This window comes from Lytechinus variegatus, chromosome 6 (assembly GCF_018143015.1).
Source record: "Lytechinus variegatus isolate NC3 chromosome 6, Lvar_3.0, whole genome shotgun sequence".
Lineage (NCBI taxonomy): Eukaryota > Metazoa > Echinodermata > Echinoidea > Temnopleuroida > Toxopneustidae > Lytechinus > Lytechinus variegatus.
In genome coordinates this window covers 11,276,586-11,294,233 of record NC_054745.1, presented here as the reverse complement: position 1 = coordinate 11,294,233, position 17,648 = coordinate 11,276,586, and the positions used below count along the sequence as shown (strand labels likewise).

At 36.4% G+C, this 17,648-nt stretch overlaps 2 protein-coding genes across 2 annotated transcripts; one reads left to right on the top strand and one right to left on the bottom strand.

Moving 5' to 3' along the window:
• Positions 1–2,973: 2,973 nt before the first annotated feature.
• On the bottom strand, positions 2,974–6,523 carry LOC121416991. Its single transcript, XM_041610530.1, has 2 exons — positions 6,382–6,523; positions 2,974–5,414 (listed from the first exon to the last, which is right to left on the bottom strand). Exon 2 carries the CDS (start codon positions 5,321–5,323, stop codon positions 4,688–4,690), a length of 636 nt encoding a protein of 211 aa, XP_041466464.1. The 5' UTR covers positions 5,324–5,414; positions 6,382–6,523; the 3' UTR covers positions 2,974–4,687.
• Positions 6,524–6,805: 282 nt separating this feature from the next.
• On the top strand, positions 6,806–10,913 carry LOC121416508 (peroxisomal membrane protein 4-like). The gene is made up of 4 exons (XM_041609999.1): positions 6,806–6,908; positions 7,650–7,712; positions 9,120–9,318; positions 10,396–10,913. Exons 1-4 carry the CDS (start codon positions 6,820–6,822, stop codon positions 10,654–10,656), a joined length of 612 nt encoding a protein of 203 aa, XP_041465933.1. The 5' UTR covers positions 6,806–6,819; the 3' UTR covers positions 10,657–10,913.
• Positions 10,914–17,648: the final 6,735 nt, after the last annotated feature.

The following is a 17,648-nucleotide window of genomic DNA, read 5'->3' as shown; positions in this document are numbered from 1 at the left end:
TATTTCAAACTGCAATCATGATGTATAGACTTATGTGTTTTGTACAAAATTCATTTGGTAGAAAAATGAAACGTCAAGAAATGAAAAGCCAAGAAGTGGATAAATTCAATAAATCATTTCTTGCTTGAAAGCCGTCTTTGTCAATCCATTATTTCCCCAAGACCCATCTTTGTTTTTTTCTTTTCTTGTTTTATATTTTTATTTTTTTCTGTGTGTGATTGTTTGTGTGCAAAATATTGATATTTGACTTGATTTTCCTCTTTTTTTTTATAATTGAGAAGTCAGTCATTGATATCTAACCAGTGCTGGGTTTATAGCAACCTGTCTGTCTTGCATTCAGAGTTGCTACAAGCATACAGTACACTCTGCATGGGTCAAACTGAAAAGTCGAATAATCGCCTCACTTGAAGGTTATTTCAGACCAGGGCGCCGTAACACAAAGGTTAGCGATTAATCGCTAAATGAAATGACCAATCAAGATCCTTGTTGCATGTGCATTTTGCTCAGTAGAGTGACTAGGATCCAATCAGAATTTTTCTTTCAAATTAGCTATCAATTGCTAACCTTTGTGTTATGGGACCCATGTCCCTGGTTTTTTCCATCTAATGGTAACTTGCATGGAATCCTTGATTCTGATTGGCTGTTGATCATCGTTACCATGGTTATTTACCATTGGATGGCAAAGTTATCATAATAGTACCTTTTATGCAACAGGGCCCTGAATAGGCAACACGATAACATTTTTAAAGTTTACATTCAAGAGAGATGAAAGGGGGCTGAGGGAGACAAGATAAAAGGGGGGGAGGCAGGGAGAGGGAAGTGGGGGGGGGGAGAGAAAAATGGGTATGGGGAGAGAGAGAAAAGGGGGTGGGTAGAGATCGATAAATAGAGCTCGAGAGAGAAAAGTGGGGAACATTGAGAATTTGAATGTGAAGTTGGCCCAATTGTTCTTTGATGTAGTACCCACTTAGTATACTACAAAGGTTGATATCAGTTTTGGTGTTGACATTTAGGTATTGGTGTCGGGCCAATTTTTGTTTTAATCAGAGCAACAATCTTAAATGAATTTTTTGACTAAATGAGTGAGTTTTCGGATGAATCTTTTTACAAATTAAAATTAGAGCGAAGGCATTTTACATTCTGCTTTCGTCTACACCAATATCAACATCGAACTTGAATCCCCTAATGCGTTACATGTACATAGTTATATAAGCAATTTTGTGTATTTTGATTTGGTATTCCATCTTCTTTCCTGATCAGAATTATCAGATTCCCCTTCCCCAAGTAAGAATGTAATGTTGAGTTGTGTAAGGCACTCCTGTTCATGTCAACAAATCTTAAGATATTACTGTGCCTCCTAATAATCACCATCATCACCAACACCACTATCATTATCACCACCACCACTATCACCATCATCTGCATCATCATCATTATCACCACCAACATCACTATCATCCTCATCTGAAGCAGTGCACAGCAGTATCATAATCTTAATTATCGTCACTTTCGTCAGCATCATCATTGCCATCATCAGCATCATCGACATCAATGACAACAGTCCATTACATGTTACATTCATCACCATTAATCATCATTAGAAATTCACCATAAACTATTATCACTACCATATTCCTTGTTACGATCACCATCATCATTCTTAAAAAGGATAACTGATACTCCCTAGATCCCTCTATCTACAAGTCAACCTTCAATATTAAATATTTGAATCAACAGAGAAAAATAAAACAAACATAACACTGCAAATTTCATCGAAATCGGATGCAAAATCAGAAAATTATGACATTTTAAATTTCCTCTTATTTTTCACAAAACAATTAAATGCACAACCCAGTGATATGCAAATGAGAGTCGATGTTTTTTATTGTTTTAATAATACAAAATTTCAATTTTTACAGATTTGACAATAAGGACCAACTTAATTAAACCATAAAAACTGAAGTGGGTGACGTCATCATCACTCTGCCAATTTTCGTACCAACCTGGATGTGCATATAACTGTTTTGTGAAATTAAGTGAAACTTTAAAATGTCATTACTTTCTTATTTTAGAATTTGATGAAATTTTCAGCGTTTCGCTTGTTGGATTTTTCTCCTTTTTTCAAATCAACTTTTTGTTGGGATGGACCTGTCCTTTAAAGTCAAATAACTGTCAAAACTAAAAGCACTATTTCAGACCAGAATAAGGTGTGTTAATAAAGAGGTACTCCAGACTGAAAACAAATATGTGTAGGGTAAAATTCACCAAACTAAAAATTTTCATGAAAATCCGAAAACAAAGACCAAAGTTCTTGAGCTTAATCAATATTTTGTGAAAACAGTTCTACGCACGCTGTCATGAATATTCATTTGGTGGGATTATGATGTCATGCCCCCACTTTCCTCTTCATGATATAATTATTTGATCTTTTCATACACCGGTATATGTCTCCCTCGTAACAAAATAACTTGCAGAAATGAATATCTAATGCATTAAATCAGTTGTCAATCATTTTTTGTAATTCTTGGACAAAATAGTAATATAATTTCCTATCATAGAAAACAAAAGAATAAGCAGGAATATGACAACAGGGCTTCGTTTCATAAAACTTATTGTAATAGCAAATATATAACAGTTAAAAGCTATTGAAATCCTTCAATCTAGTTGGTTGATAGCACATTTGTTCTAGAATTGTGCATTTGTTATTACAAGTCTTTATGAAATGGGATGCAGATCAGCTTGCTTATTACATATTCTTAAAGAAATGTATAGGACTGCGTCACCAAAGTAATGCAATAGTTTCAGATGTCATAACTTTGTTATTCCTTGTCCGATTTCGATGAAATTTTCAGTGTTTTGTTTGTCTGATTTTACTCTTTCTGTTCTACTCATATTAATTTCAGACTGGAGTACCCCTAATTTAGCCTAAGCGAGAATTAAATACACCACAGAGACAGCTTATTATGCAATAAAACATGAAGTAAAGTATTTATTCACAATATATTGGAAAACACATTTCATATTTCAATTATCAGGCTACATGTACATTTTAGTTAAAATACTAAATATTTTTCAATATTAATGCTCAGAGACATGTAAGGAATTTTTCCTTCTGCATTCTGATCCATGAACATAGCAAATTATGAAAATGAAATAGGTGTATGGGGTTTGATGCTATTGGAGAAAGAAAGCAAACAGACTAAAAATTACTGAGGGTCTAATTCAAAGAACCTAGAATTGTTGTCTTTTGTGAGGTTTATGAAGTAATATCATACAGAGTACATACTTAGGAACAACCCGTCTCTTCTGGGAGTTTAAATTTCTGACACTGACAGCCAGCATAGTTCAGCAGATCAACCAATGATGCAGTGAATGAACTTTTTGGTCTCATCATACAGATCGTGATAATTCAATTGTGAAAAAAGAAAAAAGTCACTTTGTCCTAAATTCAAAGAAGAGAACCTCGAGCTGTAGGAACAAAACAAAAAGCATACCTGTACATTTATGTCATAATTGCCTTTGAAATAAAAAAACAAAGATTTCAATGAATAGGATACTGTTGCTTGTTCAATGATAGGAGAAGTGGGAATGAAGTGGTCTGAAATGCTAAAACACTACTCCAGTATAAAACCAGCTCTTGATGTATCAGTTTGATGCTAAATTACTTTCACATCTAACCTCCACTTCAATGTCATTTTCACTTCTGTGTTTACTCTCTTTGATGCTTTCCCCTGTTTAATGACATCATCAACAACCATGCATCTCTCTACAACCCCAGGGTAGAAGTGCTTTAGCGTTATTTGCCTGTCTCTATTTTCTATAAAGCAGGCTTCTCTTGTTCAACGATATCATTAACGTATCAACATTGGCAACAAGTATGCGTCTCTGTTCAACCCAGGGGCGGATCCAAGATTTTCAAAGGGGGGGGGGGCAAAGTTTTCGGAGGAAAATTTTGAAAAGCCTCCCCCCCCAAAAAAAAAAAGGTTTTCAACCACAAATTAAGGATATTTTGTACTCGAAAAAATTTGAAAGTCTTCAATTTCAAAAAGAGGGGGCACACCTCGGTTTCAATGGCATTTTTATATTACAAATTTTGATTTTTCTTCTCAAAAGGGGGGGGGGCACATGCCCCCTGTGATCCCCCCCCCCCAGATCCGTGCCTGGTTCAACCCAAGTGTTGCGCTGATTGAGCAGGGGTGTTTTCATTTGCCCGTCTTTACTTTCTGAGCAAGATTCTCCTGTGCAATAATATCAACATTGATAATAACTATGTGTGTCTGCAAGGATCCACACTAACTTTTTTTTTCATGGTTGCCCGATCAGTGATCATCAGTCCGCCAAAATAATCAATTTCATATTTTTGGAGGCTCGCAAAGCAAATTTATTGGCCCTAAAACAATAAAAAACATTACAATTTAGCAAAACTTTGGTAGCCCAATCGGGTCACCAGGTGTTGGCTTTTACAGAATATTGGTGGCCCGACTCTCATTTTTGGTTGCCCCGGGCCACCAGGTCACTGCTAATATCGAGCCCCAGTGTCTGTTCAACTCCAGCAATGCACACCTTGTATTTGGTTATTCTTCACTTGCCAGTCTTTACTTTCTTAGCTTTCAATACTAATATCCTCATTGACACAAAAAAACCCCAGTATGTCTGTTAAATCCCAGCTTTGCCCAGCTGGTATTTTTCACTTGCCAGTCTTTGCTTTCTTAGCTGGTCTCCCCCGCGCTCGTTTACCCTGTGCTGGTTTTCCCTGTTCAATAATATCCACATCGACGTTGGCGACCACCAGGTACGTCTGTTCGCCTCCTGTGTTACGCAGTTTGAATGATGATCCTTCAGGAAGGGGCTTGTTCTGATCCGAATGCTGGAAGATCACCATCAGGGAGTTCTTCTTCCCCTCCAACATACCCAGCGGAACGTTCCGTTTCCTTGTTATAACACAGTCCTTCTCCGGATGAGTGATGACCGGACAAGACGGCTTCGCAGGTTTTTTACTCCCTTCAACGTAAACGACGTCCGATTCATCATCTTTTTTCTCCTTGGACCCTTTCTTGGAAGAGCCACCCTTCTTGTCTTTGGCAATATCTTTGGTCTGGCTCTGAGATTTGTGTCCCTCTGCAGGAATTGTCTCTTCCTGCTTTCCGTCAGGTGCGGGATCCTTGTTTGAGATCGTTCCATTTGCAATCTCTTCCTTATGCACCGTTTTGTAGTGGGTAAGAAGCTGAGGCACTGTTCTTGAGCGAGAGCCGCAGCGTGTACAGGCAAAGAATACCTCGCACGGCAGAGAAGAAGACTTCTTCTCCTTCTGAGGTGGACTCATTTTAAGTCAGAATCTCTGGCTAGTCGCTAGTGATCGTCAAGGGGGGAGTCAGGGAGGATTCAACCTACATGCTCGTCTTTCACATTGATACCTACAAAAAAGGGAAGTAAATTAGTGTTACATTTACAAGCAGTCACTTCTTTGACGTTGTTACAGTATACTCTGAGAAAAAGCCAAGCTTCCATATCAAAGTCATTGTTGCCTTACTTGAAACTTTATAAAGATTAGAAATAGACAATCAAAACATCATGTCTTATTTACATCATCCAAGTGAAATTTCATAATTTGAACTTGAAGTCAAACTAATCCCTGACTTCTGTTGTCCCTAGAAATTAGGCATAGGCAGAGTCATGGTCTGTATCAACAATTTTTGTTTTCATAAGATAATCTTCATCATCATCATCATCAAGGCATATCATCCTCCTCATACCACCATCAGTCATTACTAAAATAATCAACAGTAGCACTATCATCATCACCACCACCACCATCATCATCATTACCATCATCATCATCAACACCACCATCATCATCATCATGACCATCACCATCATCATGACCATCATCATCATCATGACCATCATCATCACCATCATCAATCATCATCATCATCATCGACCATCATGACCATCATCACCATAACATGAGGGCATCATGCATGAGACAACCCATGCATGACACATATAACAGGAGAAGACTTTGGAAGAGTTCATTTTGCGACAGCGACAACCACCCATATTTTGGTTAGGACCGAGTACGGCCTACGGTAGCGTTGGTAGTTTTTTGTGGCTGTCGCAAAAGAAGTCTTCCCCGGACTCTGGAGTCCTCCCCACCCCCCTGCCATGCCTGCCCCGCGAAAAAGTCACACTCACCGCTCAAATCAAAACTAAGCTAACGTCTTATTCTTCTTAATTAGCTAGAGCTAATTCAAAATTTCAAAAAAGTGATTTAAAGTTATCTAGAATGAATACTCTCCATGCTCTCACTCTCACAGTCCCAGCAGCATCACAAGCATGACAAGAACTTGAACAGACATGACAGAAGAGCTTACTGCTTACTAAGTAATCCGATGCAATCAATGATCAATCCATTCCAGAATTCTGGATCTGACTATTGACTTGAAGTTGAACGATTGGTAGGCCCTAAATTATATCTCTAGAATGGAAGTGCCTAATATACGACAGCGTTTACTGCCACTGCCACTGCATGCATGTGCACCGTACCAAGGCAATAGCTGCATGCATACGCGCACCTGAGCTGCGCCTTAGCGATAGCTTAGTCGACTGATGAGACCTAGACTCTCTACAGTCTCTTATCCAATATTATTGTTCAAGTAATGTATTTTATTGATACAACGAAAATCAAATAATTTAAGATGCATTTTGTTTTAATAGAATTAATGTAATATTGTAAAAAAATACTTTTTAAAGGAATAAAATGGTATAATTGAAAAGAATAATGATAAGAACGTCTGTACTTTAAAACTATATTCCAAGATGGCAGCCTCCATGGTAAATGAAGTGTTGGCTTCAGGGCGTTACCACGATGTGTTATCCATTCTCAAAGGCCTTAGAAATGGTGCAGTGTGAGTAATAGAAACCATTATTATCCCTTTTTAATATGAATTGAATTCAGGTATTCATATTTTAATATTTACACTACCAAAGCCTGCATCTATTTGAAAGAGTTACTGAATGTGGTCCCACATACCCAGATTCATGTATGCTTTATGCTGCCAGCCATTTCAGGGAAGTTTCCCTAAGGCTTTGCACTATTTGCAGTTTTTCGGAGATCAACCAAAACGAAAAGATGAATTTGGAAAAAAATAATATCTTTCCCAGGGTAAAAGGACAACAAATATCTGTTGAATTAATTAGCCTGCACCTATATATGCATTGATCAGACAAGACCAAAAGCAACCAAAGTGAAGACATCCTTGAACAAATTTGAAAAATGTTGGAGACTTTTGAAATTTGAGAACAATTATTGGATAAACAATAATTGAAAAAAAATTGATGCTTCCTCTGCAATTCACAACAGTCCTCCAAAGTAGTCTTTAAATTAAACCATGTTAATGTCAGATTCTCGGTCTTTGGAGACTTTGATATAAAGTATAACCTATATTTTGTAGGCCTAGTGCTCAAAAGTATAAACTCTGATCACCTTACATCTACATGATCTACATGATCTAGTGAATGAAACGACTTGTCCTGGCAATTCTTTTTTTTGTAAGACCATTTAAAAAAAATTTATGATCGGTACTAAGTTTTTGACTTTTGAAATTGAATCGATTAAAATTAATTAGTCTAAATATTTTATTTTGCAGATATGGTGTGAAGATTCGTGCCCCTCATGCACTGGTGATGACATTTTTATTTGGATCTGGAAGGTAAAGATTGAGAGTAAAGAAAACATATTTTAGGAAGCTCATCCCCCCTTGTTTCTTCAAAATTCTCTTTTGCCTTGGTCATTCATTATTTATAAAATGTATCAGTTTTTGTCTCACCTGCGAAGCAAAGTGAGACTATAGGCGCCGCTTTTCCGACGGCGGCGGCGGCGGCGTCAACATCAAATCTTAACCTGAGGTTAAGTTTTTGAAATGACATCATAACTTAGAAAGTATATGGACCTAGTTAATAAAACTTGGCCATAAGGTTAATCAAGTATTACTGAACATCCTATTAGAGTTTCATGTCACATGACCAAGGTCAAAGGTCATTTAGGGTCAATGAACTTTGGCCGAATTGGGGATATCTGTTGAATTCCCATCATAACTTTGAAAGTTTATGGATCTGATTCATGAAACTTGGACATAATAGTAATCATGCATCACTGAAAATTTTGTGCAAGTTTCAGGTCTCATGATTAAGGTCAAAGGTCATTTAGGGTCAATGAACTTTGGCCGAATCGGGGGTATCTGTTGAATTACCATCATAACTTTGAAAGTTTATTGGTCTAGTTCATTAAACTTGGACATTAGAGTAATCAAGTATCACTGAACATCCTGTGCGCGTTTCAGGTCACATGACCAAGGTCAATGAACTTTGGCCGAATTGGGTGTATCTGTTGAATTACCATCATAACTTTGAAAGTTTATGGATCTGATTCATGAAACTTGTACATAAGAGTAATCAAGTATCACTGAAAATCCTGTTTGAGTTTCAGGTCACATGATCAAGGTCAAAGGTCATGTAAGGTCAATGAACTTTGGCCATGTTGGGTTTTTGTTGAATAACCATCATATCTCTGTAAGTTTATTGGTCTAGTTCATAAAAAGTGGACATAAGAGTAACCATGTATCACTGAACATCTTGTGCGAGTTAGAGTAGTATTCAAAGTCAGCACTGCTGCTATATTGAACCGCGTGATGCAGGTGAGACAGCCAGAGGCATTTCACTTGTTGTGATTATCAATTACAATATAGGTCATGCCTTTGCAGCCTAATATTAGATGTGCAGTCTAATGTTTTACACATTAGTAAAATGTCATTCATTATGTTTTCATCACCATCATTAATTATCGTTATTATCATCAACACCACCATCGTCATTATTATTGATTGATACACGTCTGACAAAACTCAAAGACACACACACACTCATTATCATTGACACATCATCATCATTGTCACCATAATGATGACATCATTATCCTCCTCCTCATCCTTATCTTCAACATCACAAAAATCACTATCACCACCACCAACATATCATCATCATCACAATAATCATAAGCAGCAGCATCATCATTATTGATTTCATCTTTGTCTAATTAATCAGAACCATTCTATTCCCAGTTTACGTGACAAGGTACGAGTCATTCTCAAAGCAACCTACACCCATTCCAAGAATCTTGCATCGTTTGTCTTCCTCTATAAAACAATGCTCGTCATCATGAGAAGAATAGAAGGCAAACAACAGGGGGCGCACTCTCTACTAGCGGGCTTCATAGGAGGTTATATCATTTTTGGAGAGAATAACAAAGTTAATAGCCAGGTGAAGCTTTGTTCAAGTTAATTCCTATTTTACTGTCTCCTTTATTCCCTTTTTCTTTATCTTTCAGGCTACATCCTGTGGCTGTAATCTATCTCTCCCTCTCTGACTCATGAACTATCTGTTCAACAGTCTCTTTGGCCCGAATTCACAAAGGTGGTTTTTATTCATGAGTCCACTCTTCAAACAGTGGACTCATGAATAAAATCGCGTATCTTACCATGGTAACAGGCGTCAATTGGTGCAATGTGACAAAAGCACGCATCGGAATTAGACATTTTTTATACATGCGCCAGATACGCGCTAAATTAAGCGTAATTTATACAGGAAATCTGCATAAACCATGGACTCAACCGTGGGTTTTCAAAACCAGCGTTGTGAATTTGGGCCTTTAATTCTCAGTCTCACTATCTTCCTCTGTCTGCCAAACTCCATTTTTGCCTGTCTCCCCCTCTCTTCTCTCTCTCCCTTTGTTTTTTACACATTCTCAAGGGACAGTCTGCAGTTTGGGAGACCTAATTACGTTGTTTGCATTTTTTGAAAGGGATTACCTCGACACAAAATTAGAAAGTGATGAGCAGATTTCTCATGAAAATTTTTTGTGCTATCCACAGACAAAACAAATGGGCATCTCACCTCAGGGAGACAGAATAATGGTTGGGAAAATTGTCCTGTTAATAAATTTCTTTGACCCATATTTGCCAAAGTCTTTAACATATTTCAGTATCCAAAAAATTCTATGGCAATCAAGCCTTTGCTAATTCACTACCACAGGAGCTGTAGAACTTTAACTGCAACATTCTTTAAGGGTAGCCTGAAATCGCATTTGTTCACTAGCAGGTACTAGGTTTGAAGACAGAAATTTTTCCTCTATTGTAATGTGCCTTTTCTTGTACTTAATCTTTTAATTTTTGTTTTTGCTGTTTGCTAAGCGCCTTGAGCATTCAATTAAAATGGAAAAGACACTATATGAATCCTATGTATTATGGTGATTATTATTATTATTATTGGGAACACACTCCACCTGTCGGTTTCTACCTTCCATGGGTTATTGATGATTTTAATTTCCTTTCTGTCCAGATAAACATGTATCTTCTATCCCGGATCTTATTCGGGGCTGCCCGGATGGCTCGCGACAAGGGCTTAATCCCGGACCCAAAATTTGACGTCTTCCCCATCTTTGCTGCCATCGTGTGGGCGATCGTCATGTGGCAGTTTGAAACCCACCAGCCCGTACTGCAGCAATCGCTTCAGAACTCCATGACGTATCTCTATCATGATTCCAATGTTTGGCACAGTATATCTGACTTCCTGTGGAGAAATAAACCTGGACAGATATGATAAGATGGGGCCCGGTTTCACAAATCTTGGTAATAAATTGGTAATAAACCCATTGGCCCGAATTCACAAAGGTGCTTTTGAAAACCCACGGTTGAGTCTATGGTTTATGTAGATTTCCTGTATAAATTACGCTTAATTTACCGCGTAGTAAAAAAAATGTCCAACGCTGATGCGCCAAGATGTCGCCTGTTACCATGGTTAGATACGCTATTTTATTCATGAGTCCACTGTTTGAAGAGAGTGGACTCATTATTCAAAACAGTAGACTCATGAATAAAATAGCGTGGATAACCACGGCAACAGGCGTCAATTTGGCGCACTCCGGCCAAAGCGCGCATCAGCATTTGACATTTTTTTAATATACGCGGTAAAATAAGCGTAATTTATACAGGAAATCTGCATAAACCATTGACTCAACCGTGGGTTTTCAAAACCACCTTTGTGAATTCGGGCCATTGTGGTCATTGCAATCAATGGTAATAATTAGTCGTGTGAACATTGCTAGGCTTTGTGTCACAGGTCTGTTTTGATATTAGCAAATACAGACCTTCTTTCTCACATGTATTCTGAAAATAATGTACATGTAAGAGAGATCAATGAAGCATATAGAGATTAATATTTTGAGGGAGCCTGATTTGGATTACAACTCACTTTAAAAAAAAAAATCGTAATCCATTGAAGTGAGGGAGCCAAAGGTTAACCCATCTTACAAAGTTGCGATTGATCCAATCAATCAAAACTATGGACGGTCAGCAACGTCAACATCTATTATGCATGTTTGTTCAAAATATTTTCTGATTATGGTGTATATTCATGCATTCATTGTTTTCTTGAAAACTCACTGCGCTTCTCTGTGTTTACAAAGGACATTGTGCAAATTTCCTGTAGGTAAAATTATGATGCTGATGGATTTTGATAAAGTTACGATTGATTGGATCAATCGCAACTCTTTGTAATACGGTGCCCTGATGTATTCTATATGAATTTGGCATGTGGAAATTGAAATCGGTCAGATAATCAGAGATATATATTGTATTATCACCCGTATCAGACATCTGAGCTGGTCATTTACAAAACCGTATTGCCCTACATTTTCTGAATATCGGGAAGGGTAGGTATATTGTTTGTATTTTCCTCGTTCTCAATGCGCGTATTTACTTTGCATGCAGAGACGAAGCAAAATATACCTTTGTATTTTCCCTGGTCTCACATCCGGGCATTTGTGGATGCGTATAAAGAGATACGCTTCATAAGGATCCGCCCACCAACAATATACGTCATAATAAAGACAACGCTGAATCCGAGCGCTTGCAAGTACGTCATAATGGTTAAGTGCAGAGCCTAAACCGATATTAACATGACACAATAGAACTCTATTTTTAAAAGAAATATCCCCATTATCATGATTTTTGCTCTAGATATCTGATTTGGATGATAATAAAAATATTGACTGGCTCTTCTTTCAGGGAACATCAAATATATTGCCCTTAAAAGACCCATATTGCCCTCGTCTAAAGACTCGGGCCAATATGATTCATTTGCTGGCAATATATTTGATGTTCCCCTCAAGGCTAGTCAATATTATATAAATATTATGCTGAGAAATGTGATACAACAAATCTTTTAAAAAAGGAGAAAAGATATTTAATGAGGTTGGGGGTGAAAATGGCTGTGGCCTTCCGCCATCATCACCCCCACAAGTTTATCTACACCAATATATACATGCATATGTTGAACAGTAATATAAGATTTAGGGGAAAATTATTAAATGATTAAGTTCAGGGATGGCACCAAGGCAAGCAGTTGGGGTGGGGGACTGCCCCTTATAATTTTTCATTTATAGTAAAAAAAAAAATTGGGAAATTTGATAACCAAGGATTGAGTATTGAAAAGAGTGAATGGGGTTATTTGAACCCATCCCCCTTAATATATCAGGCTTAGTAATAATTATTGGATCTTCAAATCATATCTGAATGCAACATAAAATTGTTTACATACAATACATATTCTTTTTTTTTACAATCGAATGGTTGGGGAAAAGAATTGAAAATGGTTGAAATGATGTTGGTCTATAAGGCCAGCTTGCCTTTCAGTTTACTGTTCAACCCAAACTTTTACTTCAAGCCTTTTAAAATCCTTTTGTAAGAGATGATTAACACATAAGTAAAGTTTGAATTAACATTGCAATAATTGTTCATTGAATGTGCTTTTGAAGTAACCCAAGTTTATGATTTTTATTTTTACATCTCAGGAAATCCGTAGGTATAAGTTATTTTTATTTTTTTAAACATCTTTAAACTTCTATTTACCAGGGTTTGCAAAATAAAATAATTTGTTTGAACAGGGTAGATAAATGCTAAAATCAAAGCAATTTTTTCAGAGGGCACCGGGGTTATAGTATGCCCCCTTTTGAATCACAATTTGCAAATGATAAATATCCTGAACCAAACTATCAGTTTTGAGGACCTTTTAATATGGGGCTCACAAAGCAATTGGGGATATTGTCTGTTGAATATTTTTTTCAAATTGAATTGTTGACAAATGAGTATCATTGTAATATGAAACTCTTAACCTTACTCTGTTTCTCCATGTTTCTATCTATTTCTGCCCCCCCCCCTCTCTCTCATTGTCTATCTGATCCTGTTTCTCCCTTACTATCAACTTTTCTTTAATACCTTGACAGGTCTCTATCTTTCTCCCCCTCTCTCTCACTTCACCACTCTTTGATTTCTTAAATTTTATATTTTTCAAAACTATTTCCTTTTTTTTTCTTTGTCCTTCCCTCCCCATCCTAATCTAATCTTTAATGACTTGTATATAATTAATTTTGATTAAATATAAAAATATGTACCATATATTATATATTTCTATCACTGCTACCTAAATTAAATAAACATAAAATGCAAATTATATGTCTATTAACTTGCCAATGTTGCATTTATTCCTCTTGTGATATTCTCACAATATTCCCATCTTATATGCTTACTTTATTAATTGATGACTACACAGGACAAATCACAATATTCATAATCCATAGACTGTGGTCAATTAAAAAACATACTCTGTCTTTAAATCAGTGTTGATTTGTCTGCACAAACCCTTGCAAACAATACATGTATGGAAGCACAAGAATGTCAAAAACAAGTATCTACATGTGTTGTGTGCTTACAACATGTCATAATTCAAAATTTGGTACATTGTCATAATTATTTGTCATCATGCCTTAATTTGAATACCGGTAATTAATTTAGACATGATAAAATGATTTTGTAAGTAATTATGTCATGTCTAAAATGTAATTAATGCATGATGAATTTTTTTTTTTTTTTGGGGGGGGGGTATATTTTGCATGACAGGATTATTTGTGTCAGAACTTAATCTGAATTGAGAGATGAAGTAAATAATTGACACGTACCAGTTCAAATTACGACACGACATATATTCCTATCTCGTGCTTCTATAAACATGTGATATCAAGGTTTGAAAAGATGGGTAGACACAGTTATGGGACAAAGCTCAGCATTATTAAGTGTAAGTCAACGGAAAGAGTATGAGGTGCCAAAATGACTATTTTTATTGCCTGGTTACAAACCCTCATGGCTATTTTAATAGGAGGCAAGGTTGTGGGCAACTTTGTTTTTTGGGGGGGATAGGGGTTCTTTCATAAAGATTTACAATCAGGGCAAATCTGCCATTAATGTAACTACCATGGAAACCTTGATTTTGATTGAGTGTTTATCAGCATAAGATATCTACTTATGTATACTCCACAAATTTGCTGTGTTTCATTGCATCATATATGAATGTGGCTTTAGACACCTGTGCCATTAATGTGAAAAATTTGAGCCTCTTTTGCAGGATAGGGTACTACATAAGCACTTGCCCGATTGCCCGGGGCATGTAAAAGTTAGTCGGGCAGATGTTTTGAAGTAAAGACCAAAACTACATGCCCGAATGGGCAAACAAATTCTCACAGTAGAATGACCAAAATTAGGGTCGATATGATATATTGACCCAAATTATGGTCATGGCAGGCAAGATAAAATCACTTAGGAAAAAGAAATGCATTATTCAAAGATCAGTTCATGTCATAAGAGAAAAAAGGTAAAAAAAAATTTCAATGATTTTTTTGGGGGCAAGTATATTCCAACTATTTAAAAAATTACTTGCCCGACTGGGCAAGTGCTTTAAAAAGTTACAATGTATGTAGCACCCTGCTCTTTTGGAACAATTGTCAACATAAATAAAGATACAAGTTGTACATTTACACACATTTATTATAAGAGTAGTGTATATATGTACAAAAATAAATATTTTATATTCTTTATTACTTGGATGACAATTCATAAAAGTAGATTAAATTCAGAATTTAATGATGGAAGGAGTACATACCATTCATTTGTATTTTTAGGGGTGAGGTGGTGGTTTCTGAAATTTTGACAAGGGTCTAAAGGTACAGGCCATAAATTACACAATCAACACAAGTGGCTCATTGAATATTAATAGTTTGCAATCTATCTGAGCCACTGAAGTTAAATCGCAATAGTGGTAACCATACACTGGGTACCGAAAAACACTATAGCATGTGGTCTCCAACACAACCATGACATCTTGAAAAACCCTACTCATTTCCAGTGCATCATACAAAAAAATAAAGATTTGGGGTATAATTTATTAACTCATTGAGTGCTTCGTGCACGCTACGTATCCTACTATAACATGCCACACTCGTGCTCGCACGCCTACTATTGATTGCTTTGTGCTTGCATTGTTTCCTACCCTCGCCTGCTTCGTGCATGACTGCGCACATTCGGAATTACAATCATTGTTACGCCGTTTTGCATTGTATTGCGCATCGCATGCACGCCGTAATTAGCACTATTGTGTGCAGTGCGAACTCTGCTTTCTGACAGATCAACTTACGAGGTTTACATTCGACTTTTCCGAGTATTTCTATATTTTTTACAAGATATGGCTCCGCCTCTGAGAGGAAGAGACCTAGGTTTTTTGATCCATACAAAACACTCCACAAAATGGAACTACTTGATACAACTCATATTTTAGCGGTAAAGATAATAACCAATCCATATAATGAGGACACCATTATAAGGGGTATGAAATTTCCTACAACTTTACTACACAATATTTTGTGGATAAACTAATCGTTAGAGAGTTACAATTAATTGTTATCATGACTATTGAAAGGAGTGAATACGACTCGCGATCCCAAAATTAATGTGGCACAGGGGGGTTTTGTGGCTGGCACAGGGGATTAGCATCGGATTAGCATTGTGGCATTTGGTTAGTAGTGTGCGTGGCATGTTAAGAGTTAAACACCAGATGTGGAAAGGCAACATACAGCTTAAATGAATGCATTAGAATCCAATATAACAAGCATAATTGTAACAACTTACGACACCTGCTTAGCTTTTTGTACGCAAGCAAATAATACATGCAGAAGATGAATGTGAGACCTTCGCACACATACCATCCAAGATGAACCATTGCACAGATAATACGATTTAATTCATTGTGCTCATTGTAGACTGTGTAATATGTCTAGGGCCTACTGTGTGCTGCCTCTACAGATATGATGCGCCCTTGAATATCAGAGAACTTACTGCTTTCAATAATTATGGATTTACATCTGATAGGGAAGAATTTTTTATCCTAATTTCGCTATTAACTTCTGAGGCATTTTACAGCACAAACAGCAATTATTCTTTTTTGTGCAACATAGCCTCATTTACATGTAATTTTATAGAGCATCTTTCTTTCACCTCATGCGAAATCTTATACCATCGCACTCATGCTTATTCACTATTTGGATTGATTTTGGTCATATCTTATTAAAGTAAAACTACAAAAGTATATTGCACAAAAAGAAACTAAAATATAATACATGTTCAGTAATAATACTGAAATAATAACTAACATAAAGCCATTCCTGGGATAAGATTTAAAATAGAGACGATTGAACTGTAAAATTCTCTAATGAGCACATTTGTTATTTTCAGATCTATAGTGGCTAACATATCTGAAAACTACATGTACAGTGTATATACTTTAAGTGAATTGGAACAACAACTGAATTATATAATTCTATAACATGAAATAAACACACATACATGTACATATATTGTTTATGGAAAAATTTGTTTCAATGACGTACATGTACAACATAATTTTTAACCAATGTACACCACATATGTACATGTACATGTACTTAAAATTTCACTATATGTTTCATGCAAAATGTACATGTACGGAATTTGAACTAAGTTCAAATTCTACAACATACATTTACTTCAAATGCAAGGCAAGAAGATGCATTCTGATATAACCCTGCTCAATTCTAAATATGCCTAAGATACTGTGATATTATGGCAATATTACCAAGTATTACCATCATTAAATTCGGCAAAGTACATTTAAAATATTATACAAACGAAAGATGAAATAATGCATACTGTATTCACCCTTGGAATGCCGGGAATAGAAAAGGCTAACAAAACAACTACTGTATGACAATGTCCTATTATCACAGTTCCAATTAATTATAATAATAAACACAGCATCCACTGTATGCGCCATCTATCTTGTAAACTATTCCAAGTCGCAGAGGGATGGCGGGCGGGGGGGGGGAGGGGAATCAACATCAGCCCCCTTCCATATTCTGAAAACTGATATCTAAATAAATTAGAGGTCAGTCTGCATTCCGTTATCAAATTAGAGCAATATTCAGCCAATGCACGATGTACATCTATGTACGTATATAGTATTACCCATCATCATCGGAACGAAAAGTTATGACATTAATGGATTCCCATATATACTATAGTTGAGGTTGAAACCTTTGGAACAAGTAGGCTTGAGTTGAGATAGAAAAATCAAAGAATAAGAACAAAGAAAGTTTGAGAAAAATCTGACAAATAATGAGAAAGTTGTGAGGATTTGAATATTGCAATCACGATGCTATGGAGATCCTCCCA

Bases quoted from the DNA above. Each gene is read 5' to 3' on its own strand.
- LOC121416508 (XM_041609999.1), top strand. From the start codon at position 6,820: ATGGCAGCCTCCATGGTAAATGAAGTGTTGGCTTCAGGGCGTTACCAC. The intron at 7,713-9,119 runs GTAAAGATTGAG...TTCTATTCCCAG, and splicing joins TTTTTATTTGGATCTGGAAG to TTTACGTGACAAGGTACGAG. The intron at 9,319-10,395 runs GTGAAGCTTTGT...CTTTCTGTCCAG, and splicing joins ATAACAAAGTTAATAGCCAG to ATAAACATGTATCTTCTATC.
- LOC121416991 (XM_041610530.1), bottom strand. From the start codon at position 5,323: ATGAGTCCACCTCAGAAGGAGAAGAAGTCTTCTTCTCTGCCGTGCGAG.